General features: G+C 39.6%; 1 protein-coding gene across 6 annotated transcripts in view; it reads right to left on the bottom strand.

The window, feature by feature from the left end:
- Positions 1-6,971: 6,971 nt before the first annotated feature.
- Positions 6,972-23,581, bottom strand: part of LOC138058195 (histamine H2 receptor-like) — a 16,893-nt gene continuing 283 nt past the window's right edge. The window contains exons 1-4 of one of the 6 annotated variants that reach the window (XM_068904091.1): positions 23,404-23,581; positions 21,373-22,803; positions 20,658-20,735; positions 6,972-10,641 (exon numbers count right to left, since the gene is read on the bottom strand). The exon at positions 23,404-23,581 is cut by the window's right edge and continues 283 nt beyond it. In XM_068904091.1, the coding sequence (XP_068760192.1) occupies positions 9,444-10,520 (1,077 nt within the window). In that variant the 5' untranslated portion in view covers positions 10,521-10,641; positions 20,658-20,735; positions 21,373-22,803; positions 23,404-23,581 and the 3' untranslated portion in view covers positions 6,972-9,443. The other 5 variants (XM_068904090.1, XM_068904093.1, XM_068904092.1 and 2 more) reach the window with 5 other exon arrangements.

The following is a 23,581-nucleotide window of genomic DNA, read 5'->3' as shown; positions in this document are numbered from 1 at the left end:
AATTACAGTGGATCCCTCGTTAATTATTTATATAAAAAATACTTAATAACTAAAGCTACTAATATCTAAGCATGAAACTTGAGAGGAAACAAAGGGGAAGTCCAAATTGCTAGAAGCAGCACGTTTGCGGGCATAGGAGAGACCTCGCTGTGTTACACCTACGACAGATAGTTCTCCAGGTTCTAATGTCGTCAACGTCGTACAAGTTCAGAGCCTTTTTATAATATTGAAGTAATAAACTTTTAAATGAAGCTAGAGAGGTGTGACTTGTGCGTAGCTCAGCGGGGAGAACATTCCATGCGCGGCACGCGCGTATGAAAAATGAACGTTGATAGGTAACAGTTCTACTTCGGTTAGGAATATAAGTAATAGCACTGTTGCTCGATGCCCTAGTAGATCTCGCAAATTGTCTAGTTACAGGTAAAGCTTCGCTGTCTATAAAAACTAAGTTATTAACAGCTTTGTAGAAAAAAACCATGTCCAAATATTCATGCCAGTATGAGATGGTAACAGATTTGTTAGTTGGAGGTGGGTCTTATAAGTTACATCACAACGGAAATGGAGCTTCAAAATTAGTTTTGTTGCACGGCGCTGCACGTTTTCAACTCGTTTAAGTAGGCCAATGGACTGTGGTGACCATACCTGGGTTGCGTAGCCGAGATGGCACCGGACGGTAGAAAGGTAGAGTGTACGACGCGTTTGGGTGCTATGGATGTACCTAGAAACTCAGCGCACAAATCCAAGGAGTTTGTTGGCTTTCGCACACTGTTCAGTTACTTGTTTGTCCGAGGTGAGATTGCTTGACACCCACACACCGAGGTCTTTCTCTGTATCGCAAGATTCCAAAGGCGTTTCCTTGATAGTATAGGTAGGCTGTACAGGTGATTTTTTGCGGGTGATGCACTGGTATTTGCACTTGGACTGATTAAATATGAGCCCGGATGATTCAGACCAACTGACAAGATCGTTAAGGTCAGATTGCAAGGCGTTACAGTCTGTGATGGAATCAATGCTCTTGAAAATCTTGGTATCATCAGCGTAACAGGCAACTCTCGATGTTTAAACAGCGTTTGGTAGATCGTCCACAAACAGCAGAAACAATATCGGTCCTAATAGGGACCCTTGCGGTACACCGGATGTAACCGGCAATTCTCGGGAAGTAGCTCCGAGAACTGTAACCTGTTGCTTGCACCCCTGTAAATATGAACGAAACCAGTCGTGAAGTTTGCCAGTAATGCCGTATTGGTGCAACCTCCCAAGTAGCTTGGTATGATCCACTTTGTCGAATGCTTTACTCATGTCAAGATATATAATGTCTATTTGTTTACCGGCGTCGAGTTGACCGCCGATGTAATGCAAGACACTGGTGAGCTGAGTCACACAAGATCTACCGCCTAAAAAGCCATGTTGTTCGCGGCTGATAAAGTGGGATGTATAATTCTGTAAACCCGCCAGAACACAGTGCTCGAGAACTTTGGAGATGACAGGGAGAAGAGAGATAGGGCGATAATTCTCCACAAAGTCTCTTTTTCCTTTCTTGAAAATCGGTACTATATTCGCGAGTTTCCAGTCTTCTGGAAAGATGCCGAGCCGCAAAGATTTGTTGAATAACATGGTCAGGGACGGTGCAATCTGGTCAGCGGTTTCCTTCAGCAGGCGCACTGGAATTCCATCGGATCCAGTTGCTTTGTTTATATCAAGCTGTTTGAGAGTTGCCAAAACCATTTCCACCGGTATCTCTAGCTCATTTAGTGCGGGGTGTGAGGGTGTGGAAGGTAGTGATAGAGAGTGGACCTCTGAGGGGGCAGTGAAGACCGACAAAGTAAAAGTTAAACAACTCGGCGATCTGTTGAGGCGTTGATTCTTGAGAACTGCATCAAATTCTTGATGCTTTCTATATCGGCGAAACTGGTCGTCATTTTTCCACACGCGTCCGTGAACATCTCTCCTCGGACAAGTCCTCTCACATCTTCAAACATTTACTAAGCTCAGAACGTTGTCGTCAATCTTGCTCTGCGGACTGTTTCGAAATCCTTGATTCCGCCCCTACTAAATTTCAACTTAAACTCAAGGAGGCTATGCATATAAATTGGGAACAGCCTAATTTAAACCAACAAGTTCATCACGTCAACCTGACACTTACGCTTTAGGCTCTACATTCTTTCTAACACTCTGTAACTCACTCAAATATGTATTTCTTGTCACTTAATCATATTTAATTATGCAAGTTTCGCCTAGTTGTTATATAAGTCCTAACGGTTTTTCAAATATTTTGTAACTGACGATGATGTTTGTAACATCGAAACATGTCTTCGAAATTAAAAAATGTCATAACTTTCTTAAAGATAACGATTTGCTTTCTGCTGTCTCGACCTTTTGGTTCCATTATCCACGACATAGCAGCCAGATATGAAGGACGTCTCAACATTTCTGATCTTCGCAAACTCGAGAAGGTCTCGATCAAGGCAAGGAATTAAGCTGAGTTGGACTTAAACGGCAAGATTTCCGCACAGGTCCCTACTTCATTATGCATACACTCCTTTGTTTCAAGAAAACAATGGCGATAACAATAGACGTCCTTTGGGACTGTGGCGCTTTATTCTTTCTTTTTAGAGGGTTTTTTTCTAAGTCTATATGGACTTAAAAAAAGTCGGTCGAACTTGTGTCTGAAATACGGAAAATCGAACAGTTTTTCCTGCAATCTCAGCACTTTTCCTGCAATTTTACCCATTTTTCAGTTTTAGAATAAGCGCAAGAAGTGGAGTTTCAAACAATCATTGTAACAGGGTTCTGATTCGCAAACATAACAAACAAACCAAATAAAAGTACTGTCATAAGAAATGGCTACCTGCTCTTTTTATCGTGAAATTGTTCTTCCTGTCTGCTTAAAAATTCGCCGAGACACTGCAAAGTGTATATTTTCTTCCTTTCCTGTATTTAGGATCACGAACGGTGCATTTAGAGGGATTTTGCGATTTATCGTTCTTTGTAGAGATCGGCAATATGCTCAATGATACTTCCAAGTAAATAGCTTTGGTAGAGATCCATGGATGTTCCCGTACGAGGCATACTTCGTTTCACTCCCCATCATGTCTTTTCAATGCCCTGCTGTGGGCTCGTTTGTCTGGGTCGACGAAGTTTAGGCGATGGTTAACTGCAGTGAGATGATGTTAGCCCTTGTCTTGTAGGCAGTTGTAAACTTTGCGGCCACAGGTAGCTAGGGCTAATATTTTTTCAAGGAAAGTTTACGGTCAGAAAATTAATATGTGTTCTGGCGGATTGAAGGCTATCCATTGCAGTTTTTTCTTGAGCATCGCGAAACAGATCCGTCTCCCAATGCGGCACTTTGTCTTTGCCAACTGACTGCGTTTTCACACAGGTTTTGGACACGGAAGACGAAAGTAAATTGTTTTCTTTGCACCACTCTATGCACAACTCTGGAAAGGCTATAAAGCTGGGACAATTTCCAAATGATCAAATCTCCCATTGCTGTGACCCTTTTACTTCGGTAGCCATCTTGATTATTACGAAGACACAAGTTTGCTTCAAAGAAGGGAAATATGAAACGATTTTAATTGCAATGAACTCGTGCATGAAAGATTGCCATGAAAGATGCACCAATCAGACTTTTTAATTAAGCGTGGTATACTCTTCCACGCAGTGAACTTATAAGTGTGCCGCACGCACGGGGCATGAAGGAAAAGCAGGTCACAGTTCACAGCAATACTGAAAAACCTAAAACTATCACAAGGACTAACCTTAAGCCTAAATAGTGCCTTTAGTCGTAATTAGGGTTACGGTTAGCATTATTAAAGGGATGGGTTGTTTCAAGAGTAGTAAAACAGGGATTTCTTAACGGTAACCTACAAGTGTAAGTTCGATTGTAGGTGCTCGGCGCGGCACGTGTATATAATTACGTATCATTGTTATGTAAATAGTCAGCCAGAATTCAAAATAAATATCATTTTCAAGGTGTGAATTAGCAACTTGACACGTTAGCTCAGTGGTAAAGAACAGGGACAAGTAATCCAGAGGTTTACAGTGGGTCAGAGTTCAAGGCAAGCTGCGAGTGACATATCGTGGGATAAAATGGCAGAAAAAGCCGAGCGGGATCTGGAAATAAGAACAAGACGAAGGGATAGAAAGGGGAAAGCTGGGACAAAAACGAGTAACGGTGTGGGCGATGAAGGGAAAGAAGAGAGAGAGGGAGGGAGAGAAAAAATGAGATCCGTTTTTATTCATTCCGTAAGTACAAATTACCCATGTATATATTCGGTTCTCTTGGGTATACGTATTGTTCTACAAAACAACAGCGCGAATGAATAATTAATTTATTCTGCATGCATAATGAAGTAGGGACCTGTACGGAAATCATTCCACTTAAACTTCCTGCGAAACTGCCAATCCTTTGGTGTCTTTCCTAAGTTCATCTGTTTCCATCTACCAGCTACAACGAACCGACAGGATGCTTTGGCCTTCAGGAAACGACTATTACGAAGCGCCATACAAAAACGAACAAAGGAATTTCACAAGCTGGTCCTCCAAAGGGACAGCCTATTGGAACACAACTCTACCATCTTAAACACACTTGATCGCTACATTCTGCAGAAATCGATCGCCCACGTCTGGAAAACCTCCGGTCACTTTATCAAGGCTCATGACAAGAAACTGAAAAAGCTGACAAAAAATGTAGTTCTTCCTTTCACCTCCAAAGATACCATCACGAATCTCTCTGGTTACAACCTCACCCCAGATCAATTGGAAGCACTAAAGTTTGGTCTAACACACTCGATTTATCCTCCGACCATTAGCAAGACTGATATTTTTGCTTGCTTCGAACTGATTAGCCACACGATGAAAAGACATCTTATTGACACCTCCAACACCAGCAAAATAGTTGCAGATCTTTCTCAGCTGGCTCACTGCTACATATCCTCGTATAGACCTACCACTGCAGATCTCAAAAAACACATCATCTTGAGGAGTGTCAGAAAGAACAGGGACATAGTCATTTTGAAACCCGACAAAGGGAACAGTATTGTAATTCTTGAGAACTCTGCTGAGTGTCATCACCAGAGTCCATCGTTTCAGGGAAGCTCTGCATTCTATTCTTGAGCTTGAAAAAGGACCAAAAGCGTTTAGGCTGCCGCGCGAGATCTGAATCCAGGGAGCTGAAGTACGTCTCACAGCTCTCACGTATAAGAGACTTGGCCTTTGCTCGTAATTCGCGATACTTCTGTTGTTGATGGTCAGTAGGAGATTTTTTTAACTTTGAGCGAGCAGCCTCCTTTTTCTGCAGAGCGTGGATGATTTCACTCGTGATCCAAGGCGGGGTGTTTTTTTCCTTTAACCTTTTTGGTTGGAATAAAATCCGAGACTGCGCTCATAAATGCGTCCTTCCAAAAGGTCCAGTCAGAGTTGATGTCGTCGCTGTCTTGAATAAGATTGCATAAATTCAGGGCTTCAAGAGCTCCTCTGAGCCCGTCAAAGTCTTCATTACGATAGTCGTACACTGTTCTTTTTACTCTATGGGTAGCTTTAGTAGAGGCGTGAAATTCAAAGGACACCGTACCATGGTCCGTGAACACGTCCGATTCTTTTAGACTGAGCACCTAGCGTACGCGAACACGATCCGGCACATTCGTAATTACAAGATCTAACACTCTGTCACGGCGGGTGGGAATAAAGGTTCGCACGACCTCTGCACAACCTCAAAGTTGATCATTTCACGGCGTTGTCGCATGCAATGCAACAAAAATGCAAAACACATGCGCAGGGCGTGCAGATCCTTTGTATTTGTTCATTAAACCCATTGTTTTGTGGCGTTCTCGTAGCCGTGTAAAATGTAAATGCTTTGTTTATTAGCTATCAAGCTAGTTAACAGGCACCCAACTTTTAATAATCTGAAAGAAAGAATTCAAACTTGACAGAAACATGATTAAGAACCCCAAATGGCAGGAAGCAACAAGTTGGCTATTGGCCACTCTCAAGAATACCATAATACTCTTAGTTTGCCCTCCAAAATGTTGCATAAGCATTGCTTATATTTTCTCTTAGGACCATTGTTAGTCCCAAGAGAAACTGGAAACAATGCGTATCAACTCCCCTAAATACTGGATCACGCCTCCACCGTCGCGGCCGTTGCGTAAACTCCCTTTAACAATTATTCGCCGAAGGCGAAGTGAATATTGGTGAATATTTACAGAGACGTAGTCGAGGTAAATATTCCCCAATATTTACTGAGCCTCAGGGTAATAATTGTTTTAATGAAATTTTCAGCGGTGAATATAAAGAAAGTGCAAAACAACGGGCTAAGACAAGATAAAAAGGCAGGAAAAGGGCTTGATTGGTTTAGCAGCCGCGCCTCCAAAATGTTATATTCACCGGGTAGCGCTGTGAAGATAACACCAAATTCTTATATTCACCTCTGAAAATTATACGAAGTCTAGATATCATTGGTTAAGAAATAGAAACATACTCCTTATGTACGCATTTAAGCGCATATTCTTTCGGTTCTCTGCATAACAACGACGTAAAATCACCAAATGAGGCTTAGACGGCTGCGTAGACACATAAATGTGAACCATTCATTCTTTTCTTTTTACTCTGAAACCGCAAGTACCCAATCCATTTTTAGGATACTTCGTCAACATTTGAGAAAGTGCAAAGTTATATATCGAGGAAACGTTTTCTTTGACGTCGCACGTTTTAGGTCTTACAGTCCCTACTGTTGAACAAAGAGAAAGCAGTATAGCTATCTGCAATGGGTATTTCAATGGACAATACGGTTCCTCGCTTGTGAAATTTGCCATCAACTGCTGTGACTCCCTTGAAGCAATTGATTGAAGAATAACTTATATTAAATATTATACGTTGATGGTTGACAAGAGAACTTGGGATGATAAAAGCAACAAAGACTTCGACGAAAACAACTGCATCTAAGACAACAGTTTGAATGCAAAAAATAATGGCTAAACACGCTTTTCAAATTCATTTTACATGTCTGCTTATTTCCTTGTCGTTCTCTATCTAAAAACGATGTAAACGGCCTCTTATTAGGTTACATGGAGGACCTAAGCATCCAACAGCAAATTGACAATTGTTTTATTGAGTAAAGGCTTTAAGCTTTTAATTATTTAGTTAGACCAATGTTTGTCTAGCTAATAAACCTAATCGTCTCTGATAATCTACCACTGAGCTATCGGGGACTTGTGGGAGGGTCCTATGACAATAGACCTTAATCACACGGCAGCCATGTTGAGTCCCGAGGGATTGAAAAACGTTTGTTTTGCCCCACCAAACCTCGTCCCCAAAACATTTCAACTCGAGGCTCGGGATACGAAATCTATGATTATCTATGGCCAATATGGCCGCCGCGCGAATATGGCCCATTGCCCCGCCATACTAGGTTCTAGATGGTCGCATTGGACCATACTTGCGACTACACCGAAAGAGATGTTACATGTTTAACTGAAAGCAGTAAACCACCATAAAGGATGGCGTAGTGGGGAACGGCACTCGCCTCTCCCAAGTCAAAAATTGGTTGAATTGGTTGGTTCTGTGAGTTTTTCTCCGGGCAATGGTTTTCCTTTTGACTTGCAAACCAACGTTTAATTTGATTTGAGTTAAACGCATTTGATTCCTGTGTATAGTGTCACCAATCAGTGTCGCAGCGCTAGACGTTTTAACAGTTAAATTAAGTTCATTATTATCATTTTGATCCCAGGTTTAGTTAGTTAACCAAGCAGTCTGTCAACAAGGAATATGGAGTTACAAACCAGGGTCATAGCCACAAAGAAATACTGAAAACTAATAGCAGCTACGAATTGAATTTTATAGAGCTGCACAGGTTAAGAGATTATCTTAGGCTGTCGGGCGCGCTCAAATGCTTCAGTTACTATTTTCTGGACTCCACAGATCTTACATTAAAGCAGTTTCTTCTCCCGGAAATCGCAACAATTCGTTGCACCTAAACGTTTCTACCTTCATCCATCATTTATCTTCTGCGTTTCACTGTCTTTTGTTTCTAAGTAGTTGTCAAAATAAAATATCGGTAATACACCTTCTTCCAAAATGACCCTCATTTTAGTGTAGAGCGTTTGCACATGATGTCGCGGCAGCCATCAGTTGGTGTTCCAAAACAAAGAAACGGCAGCTATGTTGGTGTTCCAGACCAATCTTCTGGGGATTGAACTATATTTTTATGCAACAGTTTCTTTTGTTACTTCAAATTAGCATCCATGTTACGCCACGTGGGTGAAAACGCTCTATTCTTTTGTTTGATTGCAAATAGGCCCTTTTGAATTTTACGTTTGAAAACGAGGCCATAAGGGCCAATTTGAAAGGAAACAAAAGAATACTAAAGTGGCGGCTATTTTGGAATAAGGTCAATAAGTCAGTGGAGAATTGCAACTTCTCAAACTCATTATTAATTCATAAGTTAATCAGCCAATTGTATCGCCCCATTCTGGTCACGCGGGCGAGTTTGAATCCCAATGAAACACTACTCGTTGATTCAGTGAATTTCAAACACATGTGGCTTGAATTCAATAATTTCAAACACATGTGGTTTGAAGTAAATAATTTCAAACACACGTGTTTTGAAATCACTTAACGGCAACGAGTGCTTGCTCACAGCTCTCGCATGCTTCTGAGCAACCATGAGCTAAACATTGAAGATTGCATTGATTGTAGATTGAAATTATAATTTGTTTTTTTTGGAGAAGTAATTTCGAAAACTCGTGCTTCGGGTTTCATCAGGTTTCCAAACGCTCCAAAATAATAAAACCACTCAGCCTGCGGCCCTGTGGTTTCAAATGTTTTCTCGCGTTTGGAAACCTGATGAAACCTTCGCACTCTTTTTTGAAATACTACTTCCAACACTTTTTTAAGCCGCTCTTAAACGTTGAAACTTTTAGCTGAAACTTGTGTGCAACGGCGCTGCGAAAAAAGTTTCTGGATAACATGGTGGGTTTCGTGAAACTTTCTTGAACTTCCGTTGCGAGACAAGTTTCACGGAAAGTAGACAGGCTTTCTACTTCTGCAACGGTCGCAGCAATCGCAGTGTTGATAAAAACAGGAGTTTCACCGTGTAACACCACTTCGTGAAACTGGTCTCGCTCGGTCTTGTTACTCTACGCCGCGTAAGCCAATTAGAAACCGGCTAAGACCACGTAAACAACATTTCGAGACCACTTTCAACGTTCTCGAAAGAGTTTCGACCTTTCATGTTACACGGTGCAACGCCTTCTGAATTTTTTTTTGTTCCACCGTTGCGCGTAAGTTTCAGCTGAAAGTTTCAACGTGTAACAGCGGCTATAGTTATTTTCGAATACTGATTAAACACGCAGTCCAAATAAGATTTTTGCATCAAGAATCTTGACTTGAAGCATCTTTCCATTGCGTTCATTGCGTTTTTCACTCGCGAAGGCGTCATTTCCTTGTTATTTCGTTTCCTCAACATCGGCAGCCTTACTGTCTGATCGGCTTGTTAAAACGAGCTCTTCTGTGCGATTCTCTGCCAAATGAACAGGTTGCAAGCGAGGACAAAATTTAAACGCCAAAGACTTGACTTCCTTCTTTAAGTCTGGTTTCCTTAGCGTGTAAAGCAGTGGATTAAATAAAGCTGGAGACAGTCGGAGATAATAGATTAATACTGAGGGGATGTCTGGCAAAGCCTGCACGGTCTCTGCTGCATAAAAGTGCATAAAATCTAGAATAAAGTATGGTAACCAACAAATTACATAAAGAAGTAACAAAAAGATACAGATGAACACAACTTTTCTCTGCCGACTTTGAAACCTGTTCTCGGACCTCACATATTCTGCCGGTAAATTTTCCTTCATAATTCGCTGGTACTGTTGCCTTAGCAACAGCAACATACGAGTGTCAAGCACAGTCATGACAACCAGTGGAATGACAAAAAAGACAGTCCCCTGGAAGAGTAAGTATGCATTTTCTTTCTCTTGTACCTTTGCCAAAACCTCTGCAGCCGTGTTTATCGTAGTGACTTGTAAAGTCCACGAAAGGCGAACTATTGCAGAAAGACTCACCAGCCAGATTAATCCGAGAATCGCAAGAACTCTAGAGCGGGTGATAACTTCGGGATAGTGCAACGCCCATATTATATAGACGTAACGATCGCAGGTCATGACCATGATGTGCGATATGGTAGACATGGCCGTAAAACTGAAGAAGATGATGGAACTTTGGCAAACAGAGACCGAGAATGTGGAGCTGCAAGTCACCATGAGCGGGATCCCGATAAGTCCCACAAGAAGATCAGACACGGCTAAACTAGCTAGAATAATGTTACTTGTCTTCCTGAGATGTGAATTGCAGGTAATAAGCAAAATAACACCACTGTTTATTAACAGGATGAAGACCATAATGACTAGCGCGGGAATCACGTCGGATGGAACTCCATCACAACTCCCAAGCTTATCTTTCTGCCCCGATAGGGTGTTATTATCTGATGCATTCATGTTTCCTTCCGTTATCGAACCGTGGTTACAAGCCATGCCAACGGTCAAGTGTAGTAAACTTCCTTTTGTTCGTCCTAGCTGTATAGGTACTGGGGTGGTTGTTTACAAAAGAATGCTGTCTTTTCTCAGAGTTTTCTTCTGAATTCTTGCCACAAATCTGAGGAGAAAAAAGGAATAGGTAAGTCTTGATTCAACAGTTATTGAAGGTAATAGTTTTTGTTGAAACAGCTTTTACCTTGTGCTAAACATAACAACTTTTAGCGTGGCTATTTGCATAAGAACAGATATGTTCTTCCTGTTTTGGGTTTGTGCTTTGTTTTTCAACGTTGTATTTTGAACGTTTCTTTGTGGTCACCATCAAAATTTCATTAAAAGAAATGTTGAATGAATTCTAAAGGAAAGTTTAATTAACCACTTTTTAGCTCGTTCATCATCGATTTGATACCAATTCAACATGTTTCAACTCGATTAACAGGGGATGGGAAACGGTGTTGCAAGTGTTTGCCCGCGGGAGGCCTTAAGTGACTAAAACAGTCGGTTGACTGAAAAGTCCAACTCCTCTTGGAATAATTGGAATTCCTATGATTCTTTTCTTATGAATAACTTTAAAACTCCAAAAGGAATACTGTATTTCAAGGACTGGACTGTACTGGACTAGTAAAAAGAGGACTAGTATAACGCGGACTTGTAAAACGCGGACTTGTAAAACGCTGACGTCATTTCTTGGAAGATTTTGTTTTTAACGGTAACGGACTTTAAAAAAACTAATTTTATAAGAAGGCGACAGCACAAGACTTGATGCCGAGCCAAGTTTAAAAATTCTGTCCATTCGTTTGTGTGCCAATTCCTGAAATTTTGCCAAGAACCTTACGCCATCATGATGGAGTACTCGTGTTTCGACTTTAATTTCCTTGACGTTGACAAGAAAGTTAGTTCTCTTGAGGATTTCATTCATTTCATTGATGCCGAGTTCGAGTTCGAGTCTTTCTCAGATGTGTTGCTGTTATGCGCAAGGGATGTTGTAGCTGGGCTAGATTATCTACACAGCCACAACATAGCCCATAGAGACCTATGACTTCGAAATACCCTGGTTTCCAATCAACATTACATCACAATGGATGGTGGCTGGGCTAAGGTGTACGCTGAGTGCCCCATTGTCTGTAAACTTGCAGAGATTGGTCTAAGCAGATCTCCAGACATGCAGCCAACCTCATTCCTGCAGACGAGGACTGAATCAATCTAAGACATGGAGTGACAGGAGAAGAAGGACTCGCCTCTAAGAAATGTTTATCCATTACTGTGGAGAACTCTCACATCATTGACATTTCCTTCCCAGTGCTCCAGGGGATGTTTAGCAAGGCTGCCAAGGCAGTCCATGACCAAACCAATTAGCATTGTGGAAAGTACCGTCAGATGAAGGGAGTGACCGATCTGCCCCTCTCCGCGTAATGGTTCACAGCCGATCATCGCGTGACCCTCATTCTGTTCAAATTTACCATAAAACAGGCAAAGTACAGTGCGATAAAGGATGCGCTAACTGGACCACATACAGTATGTGCTCACACACTTTAGCTGCAGCGGAGAAAATGGTTATCCTTAAAGAGTTTCTGAACTGGTTTAAACTTAAGAGACGCCGTAAAAGGAACTTTCACCCCTGATCAAAATATCACATTTTGTCCTTTCAACGCGCCCTATGCTCCGATCCAGCCTTGTCATGGTTTCAACGTCCCACAATCATCGCATTCCATCTATAATTATTTTTCTCAACAACATGAACCCAAGCAAATAAAAGAGAACACACCGCCCGCGTACCCTCAGCCTCCAAAGCCTACACCAGGAATCTTAGTTTTCGCCAGACTTGCGTTTCTGGACAGCAAGGTTACACGAGGTTATGGCTGTGGCTACTCCTTGAAGCCAGACGGAACTATACCCGATCCGCCTGATGACCTTGTGCTAACTACAAGACTTCACCGGCAATATTACAAAGCAGGTCAGCAACAAACGTCACCTGATATTTCAAATGTGTACTACCATGTCAACCCATTCTGCATCAAGGTGACCTTTCCTTTGTTCGAGCCACATTTATGCCGAATACCAGCCGAGCTCCAACCGTTTCTTCTCCAAGAACACAAACAGATGAACGTACAAAGGCTTGCTGTCTGTCACGGTCATGTCACCATATCATGTCTCGGGTATTTGAAAGCATCAGATTAGAAACTACGACTTTTCTATTGTTATTGACGCCATTGAACTGTAGTATCTGGGATTGTTACTTCACAATATTATGTGATACAGATTACAACGACGTTAAATTAGATTATAAATCTTATTTGTAGATTTGTATTGTACGTTACTGTTAGCAGTTATGATACCTCTTTTGATCGTTTTTTATTGTTATTGACGTCTTTGAACTGTTCAGAGATCTGTGTAGCATGTGGGATTGTTACATTAGTAAAAATGTCTGCGTTTTACTAGTCCTCGTTTTACTAGTCCTCGTTTTACTAGTCCAGTCCAGTCCAGTCCACGAAATACAATATGGCACTCCAAAAGGGCGTTATTAAAACCCTGAGGAAACGCTACCTGAATCAGAGAATACATGAAAATTGTGTTGTTCATGAAAACGTTACAACTCATTTTTGAGTCCGCATGAAATCGCAATATTTACGCATCCAACTACCACGGAAGATGCATATGACTGCTTTTACTATAGCAACAATCACAGCAGCATCAGGAACATATATGCTCAAATTAGTCACCTTGTTTAACTAACTCACATTCCCTTGCGATTATTCTTTGAAACCTAATACGAAAATAATAGAAGGAAAATTTGAAATGTTTTAGAAACGGCTTAGGGAGAGATTGACTGCTATGAAATCTCTCGTCACGCTCCTTTATTGCCAGGTAATTCTTTCATTGCCGACAGAAATGGAGCAATGATTCGATGTCTAATTAGGCAAATTTCTGCTGATACTAACAACAAGAAAGAAACTTTGATGATTTAAAACTGGTTTAGAGTCGGCTTAGAGTGAGATGGACTCATATGAAAGCTCTGCATAAGTACTCATCATTGCCACTGTCAATTAACTTTTTTTATTGTCGACGTAAATAGAGCAATAATTATATTTAAAATGAGGCCAGTTTTCCACAAAAAACCGAGCAGTTTTTCCTCCTTGAATTCAAAAGACGAGAAAGATGAATCATAGTTTAGATGCCGGAATAAATATTACTGTTCTGTATGTCTTACTAACAATTAACTTGATTCATTCCACTTGCATTGAGAATTACACTCTCAAGAATACATAATTCTTTTCATTTAAGAACTTACCTTGGACACAAATGCAAGCCGTTGACTGATGAAGAATAACCTTAACTGAAATTGCATTCTAAGGTAGGCTTTACAAATACTGAGGGCAATATCTTTGGCTCAAATCGGAAACCGAAAACAACGCAACAATTACGACACGGAAACTAATTATAATACACTTCGATAGACGTGGTACCTTCTAGCTCAGAGGGCGACCGAAAAAAAAAAAATCGCTTCTTGACCAAGCAATGAGCTCTGAGATTAGTGTTGTTGCGTAATTAGCAAACCAAATCAATATAATTCTCAGATAACCTGTGTACATAGAACCTATATTCAAACTTGACGGTATTGTTCGCCCTTTAAGTCGCATCTTTTGTCGGTGATATCAGAAGAGCTGAACTGTTTTTAGTGCATATAGAGTAATGATAAGAGAACAGTGTACATTTGCTGGAACAAATTTCCGGATGTGATTTTAAATTGATATTTCCTGTGTTTGAAATCCAAAGACTGCTTTATCTACTGAAGTAAATAGAAGTGGATCACTCACCACTTCTGCCGGAAAACCAATTCCCCTGCACTGGATAAAAATGAATCTCGGCGATAAAACAGCAAAGGTTTACGATTTTTCATCGACTTATGGACAAGGTACGAGATTTATAACTTTCAGTTGAAATCATTTTGTAAACAGAAAGAAATATTTAAAGATGGTGTAGAAAATTTAGTTTTCAATTTTGGAGAGAAGAAGAAACCCGGAAATCAATTTACTTTAACTTACTCTTTGTCGTTATTCGTACGCGTTTTGTGGAATTTGCACCCACACAGTTCAATCGATGATACGAAACCAGTAAAAACGGGGATCTGGATCCTGTAAGAGATACTAAAACACCTCTTTAAGCATTCCGAGGCTTCCCCAGTTATATAAAGTATTTTCTAAGATGAGGCATGAGTTCAAACGAACCGCCTTTGCACTAGATTAATACACTCGCTTCCTCAGACACGTAACAAGTTGGTTGTTTGGTTCTGCTAAAATTATTCCTCCCATTTCCATCTTAATCATTCCTATCAACTAATTGATCTATTTTCGCGTGATTTTTGTAAGGAGCAGGTGATATCATCCTTCTAAAGCTTCTGCCTAAAGAGAGAACCTATTACACCAAGACGTTTACAGGAAAATCTTAAGAGTTAAAATATAACTTTCATTTGTTTTGTTTTATTTTACTTTTTTTTCGAAAAACATGCCTTAGAGCACTGTCAGAATTCCCTTATTGCACCTCTTCGTTGGAGCCACTGAAAAGACATTATCGAAAATACGAACTCACCATTTGTGCTGAGCCGATGATTCATCGTGTTTGCTTGTAATATCCGAAAATGAAGTATTTTTCTTTTATTTTCAGAATGCCTTTCAAATTCAGTTAACTTAATTTACATTCAGGGTAAAGATGTAGCACTCTTAACACTTCGTTTAAAAAGAAACTGTCTACGACAGATCTAAGCTCCTTTAAACGGAACTTGTATATTTTTAACCTCAAGTCGGAGCTCACCAGCTTCTGCACATGCCTCAAGAGACATTTGGAGAATGAATATTATAAATTCCCATCCACGATTTCCGTTTTAGTTTGCGTGAATTCACCATAATTCAACAACGATGAATGCTTATCAATATCAATGTTCGTCACAAGGAAAATCGAATGAGATTAATAGCCAATAGGTATGCTTTATTTCTTAAGAAGTTTCCTTTAAGCTCCTCGTAACTCCTGGGTAATTTAGTCTGACAGACACAACACCACCGAATTATCATTGAGGGATCGCAGTATTTGGCATAATAGGGAAAGTAACTTCAATATATATGCCATTAAAAGTTTCATTAAAATTTATGTCACCGCGCGTCACAAAGCGAAACAACTAATTGGGAAGAGTGACAACGCTGAAGGATTTTTGATTCCTGCTAAATTAAGTTCTTGCTAAAAGCTTGTTAGCCTACATGCTCTCTGTGGGTTGATGCGGAGATGTTTGTTTCGCATGATTTCCTTCGGGGAGAGCGAGAGATCCTTCCTTGCCAATCCCTAACCCTAACCCTTTTTTTACCGCACGACAATTTCTCGAAATTGACCGACATAATAGATCCTTTATAGAAGAGAGTTTCTCTTCGACCGCTCATCCTTCACATTCCTTCATCTCTAACAGACGTGTTCTTGCGAAAAAATGCAGTCATTTATTATGGCTGGCATTTATACATACATTGTACTACTTATAAATTCTGAAAGACGTTGTTTTGACTCGCCTTTTTGCAAGAGTTCTGTTGATTTAAAGATAATCTTGATTGATTACAGACCTGAAATTTTTAGCTGTCTCTAAGAGACAATTACTTAAAATTCTCCAGATAAATGAGACAATCGTTTCTACCTTTGATCTACAACCTGCACTTCAAATATATTCAAAAGATAACCTTGTCCGAAACTATCGAAATCATAAATTGTCAGGTCATCGAAATGAAAAGGTTTTTATACTTCCCGTCGTTCATAAAGTGTGTACGGTGTTTGCGAAAGTTTCCACTGGCCATTGAGAAATGTGATATTAAATAAAAGGCCCCAGTTCGTTCAAACAATGGATAGCGCTATTTGCCGGATAAATCACTATCCAGTGGATAAGTCATAGCAAAACCAATTGCGCTATCCAATGGGGAGTGGTTTATCCAGTAGATATAGCGTTAGAGCGGTTTTCAATTGAGTTTCGAAAACAATTAGCAAATTGCGTTGGTTTTGCATCACTTCACATGGTGATTGGTTCAAAGTTCTCGCGCCACTTTTTTAATCAATCAGAACTGAAACCAAAACCAATTATGGCTCGCGCGTGCACATCTTCCCTCGTTTTGTGTCGGCTTCGTGTAATTTGAATGGCCAAAATAATTACTTTGGTTTTGGTTTTATGACACTCGATTGAAACTTGCTCTATCCACCTTTTGAACAACTGGGGCCAGGTATGTTGCCAAATTAAGAAGAAAACTAATTGGTTTTTCATAACCCCTATAATCTTGCAAAATTAAATTTTCATGATCATCTTCCGTGAAGGGAACCATCTCACGCTACATTAGTTCGTGGTGACTATGACCAGACAAAGTTGTAGAAGGAAGCAACGCCAAGTGACGTGAACTCTAGAACCAAACTCTACAAGGTATGATTAAAGTTAAGTTATCAGCCGCATTTGTTTAAAAAATAATCACCACAGAATAGTTTACCCGTCTGAAGAACGAGTCATATAACAGTACATGTCATTTATATGCAAATAAGAAGCTGTGGGTAATCTGCAGTTTCGATTCGTTAAACTATTTGATTAAAATGCCCGGGTTACTCTAAGCTTCGTTATCGCTAACTATAATTCACCCAAAATACCATGACAGGCATATGATTTACTAAACCAAGGGTTGACGCTAACCAAACTTCGCGCAGCAACTCGGACGTGCCGGTCACCGTTACTTAGGCCCGTTTCAAACGTCGAACCGTATATGTGCTGAATCTAATGCCAATGAGAGAAAACAATAGATTTTTTTCTCATTTGCATTAGATTCGGCACATGTAAAGTTCGACGTTTGAAACGGGCCTTAAACACATATGGACAAATATGCTTAGTCTTTTAAAAGATACCGCCTTAAAGAAGACAATGTGGTCGGAAATTGGGCAAAGGATTTAGTAATTTATCAACGGCAGATATGTCGCGTGCTGGAGACATTCTTTATCGTACGTATATCAGTGAAAATTCTCGCCCGTTCTTTGGCGCTTGCACGGGATATCACTAAGCGTGTCTGTGTTAGACCAAGAGCGAAACAGGAGTAGGGTGAGTTGGGCTATACTCAACTCGCAGCACGACACGGATTTTCAATATAAATGTTATTTAAAATAATAAATACCAGTTTAACATAAACAAATAGAATCGTCGTTCTGATTGTCTACGATTTCCATTCTATTTGCAGTAGACCTTTGTCTGTGATAAAAAGCTTGTTAATGAACGAGATACCTTTGTATTTCCAGTGAATGCCTTACGGTACGGCGACCAGATGGCAAAAGGTTTGGGCAAATCTCTTATTCGTAAGGATTGGCTTTTACCTTAATCTCTCAAAAGTCAGATCATTTCCGAGCTAAAGATGACCAGTCCTTACATCACCGTATGAAGACCTCGTGAAGCGAACCACCATAAAAAAACCTTTTGCGATAAAGTGCTTTGATTGAGAAATTCATACCTCAGTTTAATAGGTTCCAGTTTCCTACTTGGGCTTCACACACAATTCTCGATCTCCTCAATTCCCTCACCAGGTAATCCAGATGATCAGCAACAGCTTTTGTTCTTGCAGATGCTAATCGTTCCAAAAATTGTGTTTCACAAGAAGCAAAAATGCTTACTTACGTTGACACTCAGAATAAGGATGTATGATATGAGCGATTTATCGGCGGTCGTATACTCTTGTCACGATGACCGTCTCTTGAAAACAAAACAACAAAACATAAGTCTCATATAAAAAGAGGAATTATGCACGGCTCGATAGATAACTCCACGATCCTCCGCTCAATGGAACTGCCAAGGATCTGAACTATTTCATTTAACTTAATCATTTGAAAGATGCGGGACCGCTGGTTTCCTAAATGTATAACCTCTCGCCCCTTCTCGCCAGAATAAGATGCTTCCGAACCAGCGTCTGAAATCAAACAGTGAGAGCCGTCCGCCAAGTTTAGTTTAAAGTCAGTGCAACTTGTCGTTCAGTGAATGTAATTTCAGTAGTAACTGACTATTGACGAAGAGCAAACGCTCGAAAGGTCAGTTTTCAAATGTCTCTACGGTGGTCAAATTACTATATCAACTAAGTTAATAAACCCATATCTGTGTTTCGCTTTCCCACTGACGCAGAAACTAAACCCCTTTATAACTAAGTATACCTTGTACAAAAACATCCTCTTCCTTAAACGGCGGTTATTATTCGGAAATAATTTGCAACAAAGTATTATACCTGTCTCTTCAGACTTATTGGATTATATAGAATACAACTTGAACAGATGTTCAATACCCATTTGCTCCTTTGTTGTTTTGAGAGCTTAAAAAGCTTCTTGTTCTGGATATCCGATTTATTGGTTTTAGTTCGGATTCTGGTGACAATTCAGATAAACATTAATAAGTTTAGGCTTTAACAGCTTTGAACTTTAAAGCTGATTTCACGAAGACATTTAAAAGTCAAATAACTTTCTTTTTGGCTACGGTCTTTGCTATTCTTGGAGTAGGCGTTGCCTTCCATAGGGAAATTTGTTTGTACCAAGCAAGAGAAGTTGACAATTTCGTTCTCTACTCATTCGCCGATGCAGTACCACAAATTAAGCCTTTAGAAATTAATCGGATTAGCTATTCGTTGCCTGATATAACCTTCTGAGTCGTCGTCCAAAGATGATTTCTAAGTCGGTTTCATCAGCCTTGGGTGAACTTTGAGGTCAAAACAGATTATTGTTGATTTCCGAAACACGAAATTAAAATGTACTGGCTCTTATGATCCACTCTCGCGAAACGAAACCATATAGTGTTTCATTATTCTCTCATTTACCTTAAATATGCATTTTGCTTTAAATTATAAAAATCGTTCATACGTCCTTATTGCCCTCCAAGTTATTATCAACACAAGGCAACCATCATTTGTGTGTCACGTGAATCGATAATTCGTAATTTGTAATTTCCTATCTCTTCAAAAGTGATCATCTTGAATGAGATCAGTTTAAGGCAATGAGATATTTAAAGAAAACAAGATTCAGCTCAAACTTACCGTCATGACATGAAAGTGAAATTTCTGGAATACCACATTGCATTTGCCCCTACGACTTGCTCATTTTCAAAATTACAATTTTCTGTAGTTCCGTCAAGTTTGATGTTTCAAAATGGTCATCATCCCTCACCAATTTTAATCTTCAATCCACGTTGCATTTTATAAAAAAGAAAAAAAACTTTCGAAAGGGTTGCACTAATAATTAAAATAAGACAACAGAGAGGTTAAGTATGACGTTTACAGCCAACGGCAAACCGAGAAACGGCAGGCGCCTGCTTCTCATAAAAGCGTAAAAATTCTCTCATTTTAACTTGTCTCGTTGCTTTGAGAAGTGGCGCGATATCTGGAGCTAACAGGGCAGAAATGAGCTGATATCAAGCAGGGTTCTTACATTTTTGGCAAAACCTTAATTTCACTCCGACGTTTGCCGTTTGGTGTAAGCGTCATGCTTAAACCTCTCTAATAATCACCAGAAACAGAAAAATAAACACCGAGAAAAAAATTCCGGGAACCTAATCAAATTGAAACGCCTGATAAAGATGAAAGTAGCATGATTTTTGTTTCAAATGTTACTCAGGCAAAAGAAAAAAAGTCGAGAATTCTCAATTGCAAGGACGTTTCAAAAGACATTTTGCCGGCGGAAGATATGCAATATTATTCGGGCTCTACAAGAGAAGGCGTGTTAATCAGTTCAAGTTGCGTCTTCAAAAAATTGATTAACCACGGGCTCAAAGCTCAGTAATTGAAAAAAGTTCTTACAATAGTCCTAGGAATGCACTGCTATCGACTTAGCAACAAAGGTTCCGACCCTGAATTACATGGTGTGATGGCTTTATCTATCGACCAACCTATCTGGTATGTGTTATAATTGCAAGGACAGGGTTTTTTTGTTGTTGACAGATTTAGACAGATATTTAATATCACGGAAGTGTACCTTGACTATTCGCCTCTCAAGCCATGTATGACAAGAATTCTAATTAGATATAATGGTAGATAACCGCAACTATTGAAATATTTAGACTTAATATAAAAATCGAAAGTAAAAGAAATCGTTTTATAATCCATCTGTTCCTACCGGATGCAAAGGGCCCTCGTTTTGCAACTGTTTTTTTTCCCGCTTGCACCAAGAAATTTTACAGTTTCAGTGGTCAATCTGAGGATAGAATTAAGTCGCAAGGATCATTAGCGGTTCTTTTTATTGCAACCTATTTCTATTTAATCTAAACCTGTCTAACTCGAAAGTATTATCCGATGAAGCATGGCTGCTGAAACTGCCATGAAGCGTATTTTTTTCTACTTTTGGCCGATCAATATAACTGTTTAGTATCCGATACCGAAAGCCAAGCCAGCCACACACTTAGAATTTCTAAGTGATGATACAAGAAAATATTTGACATAAATATAAATATAAACATAGATATAAATATAAATATAAATAAGATTTATATAGCGCAAAAATTATAAAATATTTTAAGGCGCTTTAAAACGTAAATTTAGAAATAATGTAAAAATTATTCTACTGAAAGATTCAAAAATAAAACAATTCAAATAAATATGGAATAAGATTAAGACAGATTATATGCTAATTTAAAAAAAAATTATGTCATCAACCTTGTCTTAAAAACAGTCTGAGTTGGAATTCAGTGGTCACTACAAAACCCCTACTCCATCAACGATTCCATGACTTTCAATATGCAATTATAATTGAAGCCCTGGACCCTGTTTCTTCAAGTCCGGATCGAACGCGTGATGCTCTACGACCTGTCCTCAATCAACTACATGATACTTACAAAAAACGCATTTGTTCAGGCTTGACCTTAACCCAATGAGAGGTTCTTAAGTACGGTGAAAACAACACTTTTTCCGGTGAAAAACTCAGAGTTTTCTAGCCAGATCTTCGCGTGCGAGTTGTCAATAATAATTTGCCAAAACTGTTGACAGTGTGGTTGTCTTTTCTTTTTTTTTTTCTAAAGACGCCCCCAACTTCCTACAAAGCAAAACAGATGACGCCAAATGGCTCTAGTTACATTCAGTGATATCACGTAATGTACCTTGATTCCCTTGAGGCTAAACCCACTTCCTGTACACGAACACGGTATTTGTTTCAGTTGTCATGCGCAGAGAGCTCGTAAAACCGCCTTCCATTGAAAAATTGTTCTTCACGAAAACCAATGAGAAGACACTTTGTTTCAGGATTCCCCATTTTTCGCGCGCTTTCGGTGGCTCGACGCGGCAACACGGCCATACTTTTTATCAACGAAAATTCTTACACAGTCAATGCTTTTCGCGTTCAGGTGGAAAACAGTTTGGAAGATATTTCTTTCTGCATTTTTCGCTGGTTTCAATCCAGTTTGACATATCATGACATCTGTGGTCCACACTGGTGGCTACGCAGTTATTCAAGTCAAGCATCGGCGGGATGAAAACTTAAAGCTAAGTGGTTATTTTTAATTTGCTTGGAGCTCCTTTTTTCTCTGTATTGCAATTTTTGGCATATCTTTAGAAGCTCTGATAAGGTTACATGATCTCTGCAGGACCTATGGCTCGAAGAGAAATGAAAGGACTGAGCGAAGGAGAATGGCAACGACAAAACAGAATACCAGTAATAGCTCATAGTTAGCACACAAATTCTTTCCTTGGGCACTAAACCGTTTGTTATTTTTACGGATTCGTTATTTAAAGTGTATGCGTATTTTAAAAAGGTGGTTTAATCGGTTCTTCCTTTATTTAGGAATGAAAATCGAATTTTTATTGTCAGCTGGAATTAAATAACAATTATCTGTACTCTTTTGGACATAAAGAAAAAGCTGATTTGTTTGTTTCTTTGTTTTCCTCTAAGTGAGCGCTCACTTTGGTGGTTAGTTGGCCGCATCGTTCATTGATGCTCTCAATGTGACTGCGCGATGCAGTTATGAGCTATGCTGTCAGTCGATATTTGACTCTGTGGGTACGTGATGCAGCTCTAGTCAAATACTCACATTTCACCCTTGCTCACCATAGAGTCTCCAGTAGCTCATTGGTTAGAGCATCCATACTTGATCAGGAGGGTCGTGGGTTCGAATCCCATCTTGGGCTCGGATTTTTCCGAGTTCCCAGTGGGTTCAATTGCAACACCTTTCATTTAATATGAATTATTACATTACTGATTTAATTAGTTCTTAATCTTAATTTTAGCTCCGCTCTTTCCATGGCGTTGTCATCTGCTCTGTATTTGCGTCTTTCTAAAAGGACAAGAAGCTGCAGGTGCCAAACTGACTTATTTTAATAGTGCTACCAATAGGGGTTAAATATAAAAATGGTAACAATATCTCGTGATACTTCAGGGCTTTGATTTCCGAAACAAAGGAAAAAAGTGTGAGTAACTGGCTGCATGGCTAATTTCGTATTTTAAATAGCAGTAAATATCGATATAGACGTTTCATCTCGATCGTTGTGAGCTGGGATATATACATGCCGTGTGCTGAACGTGCACAACTATTTCTTTTACATTATATTTATACATTGATGACGGGTTGGTTACGTTTATTTTAAATCTAGGGGAAAATGCTTTGCCATTCTGAAAATTTTCATTTTTCGACAGTATTAATGGACACTTAAAGCCCCCGATTCTTATTAGTGAATATAACCTGCCTTTTGTAAACGAATAAGAAGATTAGTCAGTTACGACTCGACCCGTAGTTCCAATTTTAAACTATTTCAACATTTAATGTTTCTACGCTAAAAGTGGAATTTTAAAAATATCTTTCTCAATATTTGGCGAAAGAAGACGCACGCTACTTTTAGTTTTGATAAGGTTACCGAGCAGTTGAAATCTTACTCACCAGTCTACACCATTGTTATGCAGTGCAAACACTATCACACATAACACTGAAAAACGTCCTATGTCTACCAACACTCCCATTGGTTTTGAGGTCTCAGGTAAAAACACAGTTTTCCTGAATAGTTTCCTGAATATTCAGTCACCTTGGTACGTTACGATGCCGAAGATGTCAATCGTTT

The sequence above is a fragment of the Montipora capricornis genome, chromosome 7 (genome assembly GCF_036669925.1).
Source record: "Montipora capricornis isolate CH-2021 chromosome 7, ASM3666992v2, whole genome shotgun sequence".
Classification (NCBI taxonomy): Eukaryota; Metazoa; Cnidaria; class Anthozoa; order Scleractinia; family Acroporidae; genus Montipora; species Montipora capricornis.
The sequence above is the reverse complement of the archived record's forward strand: the minus strand, read 5'-3'. Positions and strand labels throughout refer to the sequence as shown.